A 16965-nucleotide genomic window follows, 5' to 3' on the forward strand; every position below is an offset into this window, starting at 1 on the left:
ACAATAATCCTAACACTGAAGTCACCTTAACTGGAGCAATCCTGTTAGGGGTAGAAGCAGTGACACCTATGCCCATGGCTCTCTGCCTCAGTGTCCCTTACTGTAAAAAAGGACTCCGTTCAGAGATTACTGAATGGAAAGGTATGCACAAGCTCGCAGGTGCCAGCACCAGATAATGGAAGCCTAGGAATGTTAACTGGATCTATCACTTCTCCTGAAAAACACTAAGCACCCTCCTTCGTACTTCTTTTCACAAAGTACTGCACATGCTTTATTGAGTGTGATTATCCCGCAACCCTGTTGGACAACTGATTGGCCAGCAGGTGCAAACAGCTGCTAACACGAGTTTTGGGAAGGGTCAGTCTCGTGTCTTCATCACTGGTAATATTGGAACAGCCTTAGTTTCTGGTGGGTTTTCCATTCCACTAAGGCCTGGATGGGTTAGAAACAGGCATAGAGGGCCCAGCGTGATAGCGTAGTGGTTAAAATCCTCACCTTGCATACCTGGGATCCCATATGGGCGCCGGTTCTAATCCCAGCAGCCCCAATTCCCATCCAGCTCCCTGCCTGTGGCCTGAGAAAGCAGTCCAGGATGGCTCAAAGCCTTGGGACCCTGCACCAGTGTGGGAGACCTGGAAGAAGCTCCTGGCTTTGGATTGGCTCAGCTCTGGCCGTTGCGGCTTCTTGTGGAGTGAATCATCGGACAGAAGATTTTCCTCTCTGTCTCTCCTGCTTTCTGTATATCTGACTTTCCAATTAAAAAAATCTTAAAAAAAAAAAAAGAAACAGTCATAGAAATGCTTAGTATTTTGTAAGTGCCTGGCATGTATTAGCCATTGCATTAACAACCTTGTTGGGAGTATTTCATTTTCCAAAATAGCCTTGTGATAAAGGTACCATTAATAGTCTGGCTTAATAGGTGAAAAAAGAAATCTTGAGATTCAGGGAAAGTGACTGGCTCATGGTCATGAGATTAATAACCAACGCCGGGACAGTGTTTAACTTCCTCAAATGGCCATCTTGCGTAACCACCAAGCTGCTCCCCAGTGAAAGGTCTAGGCTGGCTCCCTGGCTGCCCTGTAGTCTTCTTGGATTGGTGTCTGTCTGTGACAACCCAGACAACAGGAAATGGTGACAGTAAAGCTCAGTCTTCTGAAACATTTCCAGGATGCGTCCATAACCTGACCTTTGCCATAACCTTGGGTTCTTGGAAAGTCCCGAAAGGGGAGTAGGAGGGCTAATTGCAAGGGAATATCTCATTTTGGGATGAGATCTTGCTTTGGTTTCTGTGCATGGAAGAACCTGTTTGCCTAGTTCTGCTGTTCCAACTAGGTGGGATGTAGCTCTTACTGATTAGATAATGAGAAGGCAGGGTGCCTAAACTGATTGGGAATCTGTGTTCCACATCATGACAGCTGATTAGATCATTTGTACTATGCACTGATGCAAGCTGAGTTGACTGAATGATTTCCATCATGAGCCAGTGCCCTCTTAGTTGACTGGATGATCACTGCTTAGGACTCTTTAAACACAGCTGATTAGGGCTGCTCCCCTCCTCCACGTGGGGTGAAATGGGGCAGTCCGCTGGTCGGTGCCAGCCAGTGAATAAAGACTCCTGAGCTTCTAAAAGTCTGCCTCCGACTCATTTGTGGGATAGGTTTGCTCATCTTGAGACACACCCGTGTTCCTGGGTCCTGTGTCTGGAGCCCTTTCTGGTTCCCAGTCACTGATCACTTCGTGTCTGGGCTTCCAGGCCTGACTGGAGCTCCACCTAAGACACAGGGTGGCCCCCTGTGTAGTCGACACACCTTCCCTGAGTGTCTACCATGTGCAGAGGGAAGAAAAATAGCCTTCCTCTAACTGGGTGCTCCCCTCTCCAAACCCTCAGGACACGATGCCTATCTGTTGATTGTGCTTTCTGCCACTGTCCTTCCGGCCTGTGACCTGGAGGACATGGGCCTTCTGCAACTGCACCCATGCACCTTGGGAATTCATCCTGCCCACAAGGCTGCTGTTAGAGCAGGCCTTTTGATCAAGCTTCTGATTAGCATGGGAAAAAGAGATGCAAAGGAACAGGCCAACTTTAGCTCTGGGCAGACAGGGTCAGACTTTGACAAGGTCATATTGAATGAAGTGGATAAGTTGAATTGGGAAAATTTATGTCAAGGCATTTTGTTGACAGAAGAGAGACCACACAGCTATCTCAGCTGGTGATGAAGACGGCTTGATTATTCTCGACTTGGTAAGGAACATATGGAAAGACAAGAACATGAGCTTCCAGCCTGCCTCCCGCCCCCTTCCACTGCTAGTTCACCATTCCAATGTCTGATTGTGGCTTGGAACTATGATTCCTCACCACATGGTGCTAGGAAGGGTTGATTTTAGTTCTCAGTAATAGAGTTACAATGAGAAGTCATTCCTACCATCGTTCACATTCCCTGCAGCTCAGGTCAGACGTCAGCTGAGTAAGGCCAGCACCATTTGATTAACATCCCAGCAAGTACACCATAAAAGTCAGGACTCCACAGAAAGGCAGGGCAAACACTGCAAGTCAAATGTATCTCAAAACATGAAGAAATCAAGTCAGGGAAACAGCCATGTCCTTATTTTGCAAATTCAGGAAATTTTCTAGTGAGAACTCAACATGCTAGTTTCTTAGAAGAAAACACTGACTTTCAGACACTCTACATAATTCACTACTGTGTAGGGTATTTTAATGGAAAATTAAAAAAAAAAAACAACAACTTTATTACAAGTAATGACAAAGCTGGCCAGAACTGATATCATTTAGCGATATTTATGACACTGTTTTCTTGGAACAGAATATGTAAAATTTCCACTTTCATAGAAGTCAGAACTTGGCTTAGTCTGACCCTATTAGATAACAGCCAATCAAGTGCATATCAAGTAGTAAAACTGATCCATTGTGTTTGAGAGCACAATGGGGTGAGTATACTCTATGAAAAGGAGAAACTCCATTGCTTTTGTTCCTCACAGTAATTATTTAACAAACCCTCCTCCCAAACAGCAACCTTTGCTGTGGTAGCTGGACTCCTACAACCCCAAACGAATGCAAAAGACACTGTCTCTGGCAGGGTGTGTCGCTCACTCCTTGACCAGGAGACAGGAGTCCACACTCACTGACCAGGCCCACCCTGAGCAGCGTGTCTTCGCCCATGAGGAATGCCAAACAGCTGGGGCGTGCGGCAGCTCCAACTGCAACACTGGTTACTCTTTAACGTCTTGGCTCCACCATCACCGTATGGTTCTAAATTGGGCTTAAGTGGACACACCCACATAACATTTCTATCAGTGTGGTTTCTTTACAAACAGGTTGTTTGGCATGTGAGTCATAAAGTCAAATAGGCTTGTCAAGGTGCCAGAAGTTATTTTGGAACAATGTCCTGACAATCTCTATGATCTCTGATTTCCTAAGTTCACAGTGGGACCTTCAGCAGCAGCCTCCAATTTTGTGCCATTTAAGAATCGCTTATTTCTTTCTGTTAGTTTTGGTAACATGAGGCCCAGATTCAGAATCAGTCAACATTTTCAAACAAGGAGGACAAACAGGCAGATAATAAACTCTGTCCACAAAAGGCCAATGGTGGCAGCTGTAGAATGATCACTTTTCCCAAACTGTTCCCTTTCCAAGGGCACCTGCTAGGGCCATCTATAGATCACTGTACGTTGTCAGCAGTGTCTGGCACATGATAAGCACTCAGGAAATACCAACTGAACCTTGAGCAAAACAATTGGCAAAACCGTAAGAATGGGGTAGAGATTATAGCACAGCGGGTTAAGCTACTGATGACATCATTTTAAAAATTATTATTATTATTGTTTTATGATACAGTTCCATAGGCTTTGGGATTTCCTGTCCTACTCCCCAAGTTCTCCCCCTTCCCCCATTGATTTTCCCTCTAGTATTACAATGGTACTGAGGCATCCTATATGAGCACAAGTTCATGGCTCTGGCTGCTCCATTTCCAACCCATCTCCCTACACCTGGGAAAGCAGTGAGAGATGGTCTAACTACTTGGGCCCCTGCCACACACACAGGAGACCCGGACAGAGTTCTAGGCTCTCTGAAGCTCTGGAGGAGTCTCAGTTATTGTGGACATTTGAGAACTGAAAAAGTAGACAGATCTCTCACTTCCTTTTTCCCTCTCCCTCTCCGTAACTTTGCTTTTCAAATATTAAAAAAAAAATTTTGTTGTTGTTGTTATTTGAAAGGCAGAGCTACTGAGAAAGGGAGAGACAGAGATCTCTTCCATTTGCTGGTTCACTTCTTAGATGACCTCAATGGCCAGCACTGGGCCAGACAAAAGTCGGCACCAGGAGCTCCATGGGGTCTCCCACATGGCTGTAGGGGCTCAAACACTGGCCTGTCTTCTGCTGTTTTTTCCAAGGCTGTTAGCAGGGAGCTGGATCAGAAGTGAAGTAGCCAGAGCACAAAGCAATGCCTATAGGGGATGCCAGCATTGCAGGTGGCAGCTTTAGCTACTATGCCACCCACCATGACACCAGTTTCTCAAATAAATCTTAAAAAAATATGTAGGAGTGGGGAAAACTTGTCAACCTCATCCTGCTTAGCCTCCTAATTTTCAGAATGAATAAAGAGAGGTCTAGAGACATTAATCTGCTTTTTGTAAATCACACAAGTTATAGGCAGAGTTGGATTTAGAACTCAGGATTCCTGACCTTAAACCCACTCTACCCAACAGCTCTTTTCTCAGATTCCTTATGTATTTAGGGCTCCAAACACCCAAGAACCTGTGGCCAAAGGTTCAGAACCATCTTAAATTTCCCCATAGCATTCATTATGCTCATATATAGGCATTCCTGTGTCTGCCAATACTAGATGGAAACCTGCCTGGAGTCATTATTGGTAACAAACCAGCTTGACTTTCTCCCTAGCAAATTAATTCTCTTAGGATCCTGTTTCCTTAATCTGGACTGTTTTGTTAAAAGGAAATTAATTAGGACAGAAATAATCCCTATAGGAGAGCAACTAATTGGAATGACTTGTGTTTACATTGTTCTCTATCCTGCTTTGATATCTTGCAATTCTGTGCCTTTAAGAGCCAGCTCATTGACTTGCTTTGCAGATGTTAGCTCAATAGTGCTTGGCTGTGAGAGATGAAGGTGCAGGACCTGCCAGGGACTCCAGTGGCACAGGGTTCCTCTTTGGCTTGGAAGAGGAAGTAGCAGGTAGGAGCATATGAACAGAGGGACCTGGTAGGGACAAGGCCACCTGACTCATCTCTGCCTTCCATGTTGGTTCCAGGCCAGCCTGTACTCCTTAGCTCAGCGCAGCCATAGTTTATTTGAACAGGAGATGGTAAAAATGTACACTTGACCTCAGACACCAAACACTCAAGTCTTCAAAGCACTGAATGGAGACGTCGGCTTGAGTTCACAGACATTCAGGAGGAGCCCATACACAGCACAGGGCAGGAAGAATCCTAATCAAAGATCTACTTGATGTGGCAGGGACAAAGCGTTTTTAAGAATGCTGAGAGCTGGGTGGGGATCTTAGGTATGTGCCGCCAGAGGCCGCCAACCCTCCTTGCCTCATGCCCCCAACACTCAGGCCCAATGTCAGCCAGTGACATTACCTGCCTTGGCTGGTTGACTTTAGCTCCGGAAGACAGCAATAATCGGATCACATCCAAGTAACCACCTTGGGCGGCAAGGAACAGGGCCGTGGCTCCATCCTGAGAGACAAGAGAATGTGAAAAAGATCATCTTTCATAATTATTCTAAAAGACAGATTACAAAATTACACATGCTTAATATAATTTGTCTCAGGTTTTCATTCTTTCGTCAATGAAGAATCAGGTGTTAGGTGAGCAAGCACTATCTTGTATGCTTTTATGAATCAGATGTAAATGGTATTCTAATTAGATTTTTTTCCTATGCTTTTCTCTTTCTCATTAAATTGTGTTTCTCCAACATGACGTTTCTGCAGGCATTAAGATTCAGAAACTTGCAGAAAAAAAAGTTCTGGAAAGAACATGCATGAGGTTTCTCCTTGCCAGGGTCTCAGACATCAGGACCCATAGATACACAAACCAATCATGTGCAAAGCACAAAACATTGCTTCATTTCCAATGTTCTTTAGTTTCTCTCCCTATCCTGCCCCCTGGCAAAGTGAATGTCCGTATCATCCAGACATTTGGCTTTGCTTGGGAACAAGTCCCTTGGTTATTTGAGCAATGCACCTGCTGGCCAGCAGCTTGCATTCTCCCTGAGGCACACTTGGGCCGGGCGAGCATTGCTAGTTTGGGACCGCAGTGGAACACCTGAGCACGCTGCAATGGAAAACACCCTGGGAATGCTGCTGATTAGCTCACTGCCGCTGGAAGGCTAACCGCAAGCTGCCACACACAGCATCTTTTCTTGCAGGTCTAAGGGAGTGGGTCACATGGAGCGGACTGGATTTCCAGTGGGCGTTGGCTGAGCTTCCAGACGGCCCTCAAGGCAATCATTAAAAATTAATCACCCCGTACAGATTCCTGAGCAGCTGCTTGATAGGGGAGTAAAATAGCAGCTGCTCCTTAATATGTGGTTTAACGAGCTTCTGCCAAGCCCTTAGTAGCTAACTTGGGAACTACCTGAAACGCACTGTAGAGTTGAAATAAAAATGGAGTAAACACGGCTCAGCAATAACTGCAATACTTTTCGCTGTTGTAACTTCTGCTTTGCTTGCTTGGCTAAGAAACCGTATGAGCTCGCAGGCCTAACAGGCTACATGACCTTTAGCACTGAAGGCTCTGAATCCCCATGAATCAAGGCCCCAGCCTAATTAACCCACAGACAACTCCAAGGCAGAGTCTGGTTATCTTATAGGCGGCTTCAAGGCTGGAGTCTGGTTACCTTAATTACTGGACCAGAGAAGAGCCAGGATGGGCTGCCTAGCCGAGATAGGCAGGGAATGTGTGGCCTTCCCTCCCTCAGCTTACAAGCTATCGTAAATTGCCCCCTTCAGAGCTGTTATATACTGCCTCTATAAAAATTTTCTAAATGTACTGCTAGAGGCCACACTCCAGCAGGGGCTGTCGGTCCTGGCTGGTTGTCTTGCCTCTCATTTATTTTTAAATTTTAAAAAAAAATTTATTTATTTTTTATTTTTTAAAAAAGATTTATTTTATTTTTATTGCAAAGTCAGATATACAGAGAGGAGGAGAGACAGAAAGAAATATCTTCTGTCCGCTGATTCACTCCCCAAGTGACCACAACGGCAGGTGCTGAGCCAATCCGAAGCCAGGAGCCAGGAGCCCGGAGCTATTCGGGGTCTCCCACATTGGTGCCCAGGCTTTGGGCTGTCCTTGACTGCTTTCCCAGGGCACAAGCAGGGAGCTGGGTGGGAAGTGGGGCCACCTATTTTAGAACCGGATTATGGGATCCTGGTACGTTCAAGGCGAGGACTTTGGCTGCTAGGCCACGACACCGGGCCCCTTTTCTCTCATTTATAATAAAACTTTGTTGTGACTGTCACTGGTGAATGTAACATTCTGTTTCAGTGGTCAAATGGATGCTCCATGACTAAGCACGTACTGAGTTTTCCATGAAGTATGAGAAGTTTCAGTTTCTAGGAGTTTTCTTTGCCCTCCGCATACTTCAGTGGTTTATCATGGAAACATCTGTACTGTTTGAATAAAGCTCTTCACATAAGATGAAAAAGTTCAGATGCGGAAATGGAGTCATTTTGATCAGGGAGAAATCGCTATGGGTAGAGGTAGGGTTCTCTTCAAACCCTACATTCATGTTATTTTTTCCTTTAAGGGTTTATTTTATTTGAAAGTTAGAGTTAACGAGAGAGATTTTTTATCTACTGGGTCATTCCCCAGATGGCTGCAACAGCCCACCTGAGACAGGCCAAATCTAAGAGCCAGGATTTGTTTGGATCTTCTACATGAGTGGCAGGTGCCCAAAGACTTGGGCCAGCTTCTAGTGCTTTCCTAGGCCATTAGCAGGGAGCTGGCTTTCAAGGAGAGCAGAAGGAACATGAACTGGTACCTGTATGGGATGCTGGTATGACAGGTGGTGGCTTAACTTGCTATGCCACAATGCTGGCCCCCAAAACTTTACATTTCTAAGCTAAGTCTTGGGGAGAGTGTTATCTAATATGAACAAATTCTATATCCACAATTTGTGTTGCTGATGACTGATACGCATGAGTATTGAAATCAGACTCATCCTATTCAATGTACACACACAGGTATACTGCCAGATACACCCTACCTATATCCAAGTATAGCCGAAGAAATGCCCAGAACTTTAGAGCCATGTTCCCTATACTTGGCCTCACATCAGAACCACCTGTAGCCCAAGCTGTGTCCTCAGAGACTCTGGCTTGGATGGTCTGAGGTAGAACTGGGAACTGGGAGTTTCTAAAGCTCCCAGGTATTTCTACTGGACAGAGTTGAGTTTTAGTCTTGGGTCCTTATTGGTTCATCCAGCATTCCACTGGTAATGCTGCAGGCTCAAAGACTTTGAAGTTCCAGGTAAGAGTAAGCTTGGTTGCTATGGCTACAAAGAGGCCTAGGATTTGTTAATTTTTCTTCTTCTTCTTTTTTTTTTTTAGATTTATTTGTTTTTATTGAAAAAGAAAGATTTACAGTGAGAAAGATCTTCCATCTGCTGGTTCACTCCCCAAATGGTCACAATGGCTGGAGCTGAGTGGATCAGGAGCTAGGAGCTTCTTCTTGGTCTCCCCTGTGGATGCAAGGGCCCAGGGTTTTAAGCCATACTCTACTGGTTCCCATGCCAAAAGCTGGGAGCTGGATGGGAAGTGGAGCAGCCAGGACACGAACCGGTGCCTATATGGGATCCTGGTGCTTGGAGGTGGAAGATTAGCCAATTGAGCCATTGTATTGGCCCAATTTATTAGAGTTTAACCAGGTAACTGTGAAGAGGGTGTTAAAATCAGAAAGTTCACACCTACACAGCTCATTACACATCCATGGGTGTGTTGTGCCCTAGGCAGAAGTGTTCGATATTTAGTTGTAGGATAGCCTAACATCTGGTTCCTAGACAACGTCTTCCTCTCTGCCTAATGGAATTCTGGCAAATTATTTCATTTCCTATATATATTTTTTCCTACAAAATCAGAATAACACTTGCCATATATCCTATGGAATTATAGTGACAATCAAAAGTGTCTTGGTTATATGCAAATTGCCACTTAGCTACAAATAGATAGCAATGGATGTTTTTCAAAATCAGTGTGTATATGTTTTTCACAGATCTTCATCCATTCAATCTTCTTTTTTCTTCTCCACCAATACCTTGATTTCTCTACTTTGTATCTTTTTTCACAAATAGAATATATTTTGACTTTGATGTTTTAGCTTCCGTGGTTTGTCATGGCTTCAGAACTACATATCATATGATTTTTAAATGTTAATGTCACCGATACTTGAAGTGTCTCAGTGTCCAATAGATTCAAAAAGGAGAATAAAGATGGATCAATAAGATGATGGGGTTTCCATTCAGAAAAAGCTCATCTAGTCTATTATATCTTTTCCCCTTGATGTCTCTGATTAAAATCCCACCATTCAGCCAGCTTTTTGAAGCTGGCATTTCTGGTGTTCAAACTTAGACCTCAGTGTTATGTGAATGAGCAGGTGCCCATGCAGTGCCCTCCTGAAATGCACTCACATAAAGTTGGTCATGAATATTGGCTCCATGCTTCAACAAGGTCTCCACCACCTGCATGTGCCCGTACTGACTGGCAGCCAACAGGGCTGTGCCCCCATCCTGTGGACAGATAAAACAGAAACAGACACAATGCTGGTTCTTATTTTACCAACGTGACCCTCCTCAACAGAATGCTTGGAGAGAATTTTCCTGAAGATCCTAAGAAACTCACTTAGTTTTGAGCATCTCCTTTTCTTTCTTTAGTATCATGATGTAGTTTCTTTTCAGAAATATTATGTTGCATTTTTGGATGACTTACTAGAGGTAAATTTTAGTTACCTGACCAAGTTCTTAAAATTGATTTAGAAATTTCCCATGATAACTGCTTAATCATCTATTTGCCTCTCAGTATGGGAAATACAGAACAAAAAGTCTTGTCATTTCTGCCTGGGAATGAACAGAAGGCCCCACCTCCTGCACTCCGATGTCCTGATGACAAATACTGGCTTTTCCTTGGGGTGCTACCCACTGACAGCCTCTAGGGTTAAGGAGCTTTGGTAGAGTGACCCTGTGGGATATCATTGCTCTCATGAGAAGATTAGAAGACTTTAGCATATTCCAGGTGCTTCTCACTCTCCTAGCCAGTGTTTACCTCTGAACGTGTCCCAGTTTTTCCAGGTTTCTTACATGATGGGCCCTAATATGAAACAGAGCATTGTAAAGTGGATGTACTCTCATGTGTAATGGGACATTTCGTCCACTCTACTTTTGCGTCTGCTCCCTGCATTAGAATGAGCTTTTATGTCAACCACATCACACCACATTCTGACTCACTGAGTCTGTGGTCAACCCAAACCTTCAAGCGCTGAGCTAGGACATGATCTTTTCCCATCTAGTGTCGTTGAGTTGCCTGCCTCTCAAATGGATGTAGATATTTAAGCTAAATATAAATAATTTTAGAACATGTAATCCGGTTTACAAATATGAATCACACATATGAAAGAACTTCAAAAGGTTTGTGGAAAAATGACATTAAAAGTTTTTATTTTATTTTGAAGCAAAAAGCTTTGAAATTTCATGAAGTTTTCTCAAAATACTTGTTTTTCATGAACTTTTGGAAGAGTCCAGATTTCCATATTTGGACATAGAGAGTTTGTTCAAAAAACACCTGCCTTTGGGACTGGTGTTGGAACCAGTGGGTAAGCTGCAGGTCAGGATGCCTGCATCTCTCACCACAGTGCTGGGTTCAAGCTTAGGTTTCAGTCTTCGTTACATTTTCCGGGTAATGTGAACCCACTCACAGGAGAGACCTGGATTGAGCTCCCACTCCCGGCTCTGGCCTTGCTCAGCTGATTATGAAACCCAAGTTCTCCCAGCATCTTATCCAGAATCCTATTTGCTAGGTTAACTGCCTGGCCATGTATTGAGATTTATGAAAACAAATGAAACAATCTGTTGAAACAACATCAGTTTATCTGACAGGATCATTTGAACATTCAAAGTGTCCTGGAGTTCTTTTCCTTGCTTGGGAAGCTCTGGGACACCTGCAGTTGACCTAATGGAAACAAGGTTGTCTCAGGTTGCACGGACTGACTCACATACAAAGACTATCTGCCAGTATTAACTGGTTAGCCAAGGAAAGACTGAGGCAGCCACATGGTCATGATCATCCCGACTTAGTTCAAACAGTTGAGATTTAGGTCTCTAGAACTTTATTGTTTTGAGCTGCACTGATTTCATAATGAAAAATAAAACAATACAAATGCCACACATATATTTTATATGAGTATATGTTATATTCAATAGGTCTGGAGGTATAAACCAACTTTGCATCAGGTTTCAGAAAAGTCAAAGACTCTGTGTGAGCCCCAAGCCTGTTTAATAGTTAGCACTTTAACTGGAAACTCCCTTGATATGTGAACATCTCTTATTATGACATAAAAAAGCCTAAAAGTTTCCAACATGGGCAGATTTTCAGCCATTTCTTATTACAAAATTAGGCCAGGAATGAGATATTTATTACAAAAACATATGGCAGTTCAAATTCTTCTACTACAAAACATTATGTAAAACCATATTGTGAAAACAAAACTGATATTTTGTAGATAACATTTCTTATCTGTAAGCCATACATGAAAATGAATAACTTAAAAGAGTTCATCTACTTGTTTCAAAGGCATCGTAATATAGTGACAGAGAGAGGGAGAGAGAGAAAAACAGAGTTTCCATCCTGTTGGTTCACTCTCCAAATGACCACAACGGCTAGAGCTGTCCCAGGAGCCTGGAAACCCCTCCAAACTCTCCCCCGTGGGTGCCAGGGGTGCTTGAGCCATCACCTGCTGTGTTCCCAGGCACATTAACAGGAAGCTGGATAGGAAGTGGAGCAGCTGGGACTCAAACTGGTACTCATTTAGGATGCCAGTGTCAATGCCAGCCCCCTGAATCATTTTATAAAAGAAGAACCATAACTCCTCACTCACTTTATGAACTGTTAATTATGTCATACAGCTCTCTGACCGTAGCGCATGTAAGGAAGCTATCTGCCACAGTTCCCTCTTCAGCAATCCCTTGGGCTTACGAGGATCAGACTAATACTTCCAGCAATTCCTAGCATAGGATCTGAATTCCTTTTGAGGTAAAACAAGCACATAAAAACAGAAAAACTTAGAAAGCCATCTGCCTTCCTGGTTACAAAACTTAGAGTTTCTGAGTAGGAAGTCTCTAGTGAAAGAGTCTTAATCCTTACAAAAGTTTCCAATGGTGGGTCTAGAGTAAACATTTGATGCTTTGAATAGAATCCCAGTGCTTACTCCTGAACTGCCATAGTTCAGCAGGCTGTGACAGCCACTTCCTTAGGCCTGAGAATCCCCTAGACAGAGTAACAGAAATTCTTACTACAGGGGAAGAGAAAACCACCATCCCTGGTGGCTGAAATTCTTCAGCAGGGTATGAAATCAAGAACATTCTCTTACTTTGGTCCTGAATTCAGTGGATGCTCCAAATCCAAAGAGAAATCTCACAACATCGTTATGGCCTTGCTGGGCAGCAAAGAACAGGGCAGTTGTACCTGACTGGGAGAGACAGAGAGAAAGGCTGGCTTTAGAAGGCATTAGGTTACATTCCACTTAATACACACATCTGCAAAGAAAACAAAACCATATCCTCACACAGCCACCTTCCAGTGTAGGAAGGGTTTGCATTGGAATTGATACTATTCCTTGGTTAGGGGAGTGATATGAAGAAAATAAAGCTTTATTCTTGGTGTAGCGGGATGAATGTGGGCTCCCCAAAGGACACATCTGCAAGTTTATTCATAGAACTTGTGAATATGATCTTATTGGGCAAAATATATGATTAAGTTAAAGGTTTGGGGAGAAGAGTGGCTATATGGGTGGGCCCTAAATCTGGAGATGAATGTAAGAGTGAAGCCTGTGGAAGTGGGAAGTGGGGCAGCAGTGAGGCCCAGCATGCGGGTGGAATATATATATACTCTTGGGGTTCAATAAATCTGAGTGATTCCAAGGCCAGTGAGATGATTTTAATTTCTAGTCCAAGGGGCAACCTCTTGCCATACGTAAGAAGAGCCCTGAACGAAACAATCATGGGATTTTTATAGTAAGAGAATCAAAAGCTACGTGACAGTGAGCAAGTACATGATTAGGGGCTAACAGTGACACAAAACAGAAAGCATGCAACAGGAATTCACAGTATAGGCTAGGGGGTCCTGATCATATCACTTCAATGCACACAGTAATAAAACAGCATGCCTTGAAGGTAGCTGTCTTTCCAAAAACTCCAAGATTATCCCTGTCTCTTGTCTGTCTCCTGGTCTTTCAGGAAACAAGAGCTTTTCTCGTAACAGGACGCAGGCGTCTCTTTGGAGATTCCAGACTTCCAGGAGTACCGTCACCTTTACAATTATCCCTTTCACTATCTCGGTTCTAACAGGAGCCTTTAGCTCATGCTACGCCCAGGGGCACAGGTGCCATGGCCAGCCATGGAGACTTCCTATCTGTAGATGCCTCTTCCACTGCTCTCGACAGGGGAGCATGATGGGTACCAGAAATCTTACAGCATACACAAGATCTGGATGAGGAAACTTGCCTTAGTAGTAAAACTCACCTTAACACACTTTACACTTCAGGGACTCGCAAGGTTCCTTTCCAGGAATTGTTTGTTTATTGAGAAAAAGACTTTTTACAATAAGATTTCTTGACACATTGATTATAAAAACCATACTGATGGCAGTTTTAGGCAATTTTGAAGCATATATACTTCTAACCATTACTTACGTTAAGGCAGTGATCTACAGACAATAGGAGCTAGATGTTAGTGAGTTAAGGTCTTCAGCTGTGCTCTCACTACTGAAACCCAGGGCTTCCTGCCAATTACACTTGCAATTCCTAAGCTTCAAGATTGTAATCCGCTAATATTGCAATTCTCTAAGGTAATGTTTTTTTTTCAGCACTGTTAACTTCCACTCTGGAAGCATGCTCCGCGCATTGAGACAGTCAACCAAAGCTAACATCAGCAGGGGCATCTTTGGGAAACACATGTTTTGATTTTGTCAAATGAATTAATAGTGGACCAAGAGTAAGCCTGATTGAAGACTAAGTTTCAGAGCACAGGAAGACACTCTTACTGAAGCAGGTTGGGGTTTTTCAGTGAGTTCTATTGCACAGACTGGCACAGTCCCAAAAAATCTGGTATACTACCCAAAGTTTACTTAGCCTCAGCATTTCTGCCAAATAGCTCATGTCTAAATGGAGTACACTTTGCTAAAAATTCTCAAAGGCTTCCATTCTTAAAGCAAAAGAGTTATCACCTTCAAGCTTAGTTGAGCCACTGGAACCAGATTAAAATAAAACCATAAAAATCATTGTTGGCTGGAAATAAAATATTTCTCTTTTCTCCGCACTGCTTTGCTCAGCTGTTCTAAACAGATACTTGTGCATGTTGAACCTGCCTTTCAGAATAAAGTGCTGTGAGCAAGCATGTCTGGAACCATATTTTCTTTAAAGCTGTAACAAACAAAGGCTTTAAAGCAGCAAGGAAAAATAAAACTGTTAGGGTGATTTTAAGCTATAATACTAAGCATTCTCATTTCAGGTTCAAACACTCTCACATTTTCATTTCAAAAGAAATGGAGTGCAGAAGTGAATATGTCCTACAACGATTGAGTGCTATGGAAGTATCTGAAATGAACTGGTGAGAAGGTTGATTGGATTTGATTAGCTGTCTCACTCAACTGCTAATTTCCTTAGACCAGGCTTGTTGAGCAAGGGTGGTGGGGATCCAGGCGCCAATCAACTGTCAGTCTAGCATCACTCACAATTCATAGCTTCTCTGACATAGTTATTAGACCTGTGACAGCTTAATTTGCTCCAGGTTGGTGGTCCACATGGGAAGAGTAGGGTGTACTGGTTCTGGGTTGGTGGTCCAGACGAGAAGAATAGAGTGTATTGGTTCTATGAAAGGTTTGGCTGATGAATTAACTTTATCCAACAGCTGTGCCAGGACAGGACTGGATCTGGGAAAACCAAGCATCCCAGGCTGGCCTGGGGCTTTCCAAAGATGTTTACCACAGGTCAGGGTGAGCTAAGAGGTCAGACTCTGTCTAGGAATGACCTGAGCACGTGTGTCCAGGAAGGACAGGCCATCAGATCCTGGGTTGCCCTGCAAAGATATGAGGTCCCTTCAGATTTATCCAAGAGTATGTTACAATGCCCTAGCTCCTTATGGCTTCCCTAGGTTGGACCAAGAATGGACAGTCTGGCCAGACGAAAGCTCCCTTCGTTCATGATTGCAACTGAGTGAAGCATGGAACAGTCTCATGTATTAGCCCAGTGTTCACCCACACTGCCACTCAGAGAAGTGTCTGGAAAATGTGGTTGAGTGAGTATAGTTGAGAAGTCCCAGAAGGTGGGCCTCATTACCAGTAAGTTAGTGGTTCTAACCTTCTAAAACCATATCTTGTGAAAATTCATTAAATCCAGGAGCACCTCATAGCAAAGAAGAAAGAATGATTTCAGTTTGAGACCAAGGATTTTTGTGTGTGTTTAAGGACTAAAGGTAAGACATCTGGTGACTGCAGATGTACCCAATGATGCCCCACCCAAGGCACAGAATTTCAAGCACAGAACACGCCCTTGTGGACTTTAATGGAAAGCAATGAAGACTCTTGTCTTCTTTACTAGTTCACTGTTTAACAAACATCCAATTCTCAGGCCATTTTTATTCACTTACAAACCTGACCCACCTCTCTCTGGAGGTTGATGTCTGCTCCTTGCAGAACCAGTTCCTTCACGCAGTCTATGTGGCCAGCATAGGAGGCGACCATGAGGAGGGTGGTGCCGTGCTGCATGGAGAGAGATAATGAACAGTTAGGCCACTGTTACGTTACAGAGAGGGGTCCTGGAATGGAGACAACACAGATGCCAGCTCCACTCAGAACATGATTGCGTACAAATCTCCCTGTTGTCAAAAAAGTGCTTCATTGATCATCTTAGGTGCAGATGCCATGGGAGAACAAAGTGACAAACTGCTGAGGCTGGAATTTCACAGGTCAGGGTGAGCTGAGACAGAGTCCAAAACAGCCACAAGTATTGCAACAGTCATGTAACATCTCACTTTATGGTTCCTATTAGATGATTCCTGAGCCACAACCCTGCCATTAATGCCAATGCTGGTTTTCTGTGGTTAGAAGGCTTTGCCTTCAGAGAGATCTGGGCAAAGATGAAAGGGGAGTCGGGGGCCAAAGGGCTAAATCTTCCTTTGTCACCCACTGTGGAACCTGTGGTGAGCTGCTAATGGTACCAGGGAGCCATTTACTTTGTCCTGAAAATCAGTGGAAATGATGATAGTTAAGGTGTCTTTCAGCTTTAAGATTCAAGGACTTGAAGTATACAGTGGATATGGACTCTTCCAATTAAAACTGGCAATTGAGGGCCTGGTGTGGTAGCCTAGTGGCTAAAAGTCCTCGCCTTGCATGAGCTGGGATCCCATATAGACACTGGTTCTAATCCTGGGGGTCCTGTTTCCCTTCCGGCTCCCTGCTTGTGGCTTGGGAAAGCAGTCGAGGATGGCCCAAAGCCTTGGGACCCTGCACCCACATGGGAGACCCAGAAGAGGTTCTGGGCTCCTGGTTTTGGATTGGCTCAGTTCTGGCTGTTGTGGTCACTTGGGGAGTGAATCAGCAGATGGAAGCTCTTCCTCTCTGTCTCTCTTTTCTGTATAACTGACTTTCCAATAAAAATAAATCTTTAAAAAAAAAAGTTGGCTATTGAAGTTTAATTTAGCCATCTACCTCTCAGGAGTGGA

General features: G+C 43.8%; 1 protein-coding gene across 1 annotated transcript in view; it reads right to left on the reverse strand.

Annotated features, from left to right (window-relative positions):
* The window catches only part of ANKRD29 (ankyrin repeat domain 29), a 52360-nt gene that overhangs the window by 15361 nt on the left and 20034 nt on the right, over positions 1-16965 (reverse strand). The window contains exons 3-6 of the mRNA XM_040984679.1: positions 15905-16003; positions 12618-12716; positions 9667-9765; positions 5619-5717 (exon numbers count right to left, since the gene is read on the reverse strand). Of these exons, the coding sequence (XP_040840613.1) occupies positions 5619-5717; positions 9667-9765; positions 12618-12716; positions 15905-16003 (396 nt within the window). The remainder of the gene's footprint in view (positions 1-5618; positions 5718-9666; positions 9766-12617; positions 12717-15904; positions 16004-16965) is intronic.

This window comes from Ochotona curzoniae, unplaced genomic scaffold, assembly GCF_017591425.1.
Source record: "Ochotona curzoniae isolate NIBS_2020 unplaced genomic scaffold, NIBS_Ocur_1.0 contig_43, whole genome shotgun sequence".
Taxonomy (NCBI): Eukaryota; Metazoa; Chordata; class Mammalia; order Lagomorpha; family Ochotonidae; genus Ochotona; species Ochotona curzoniae.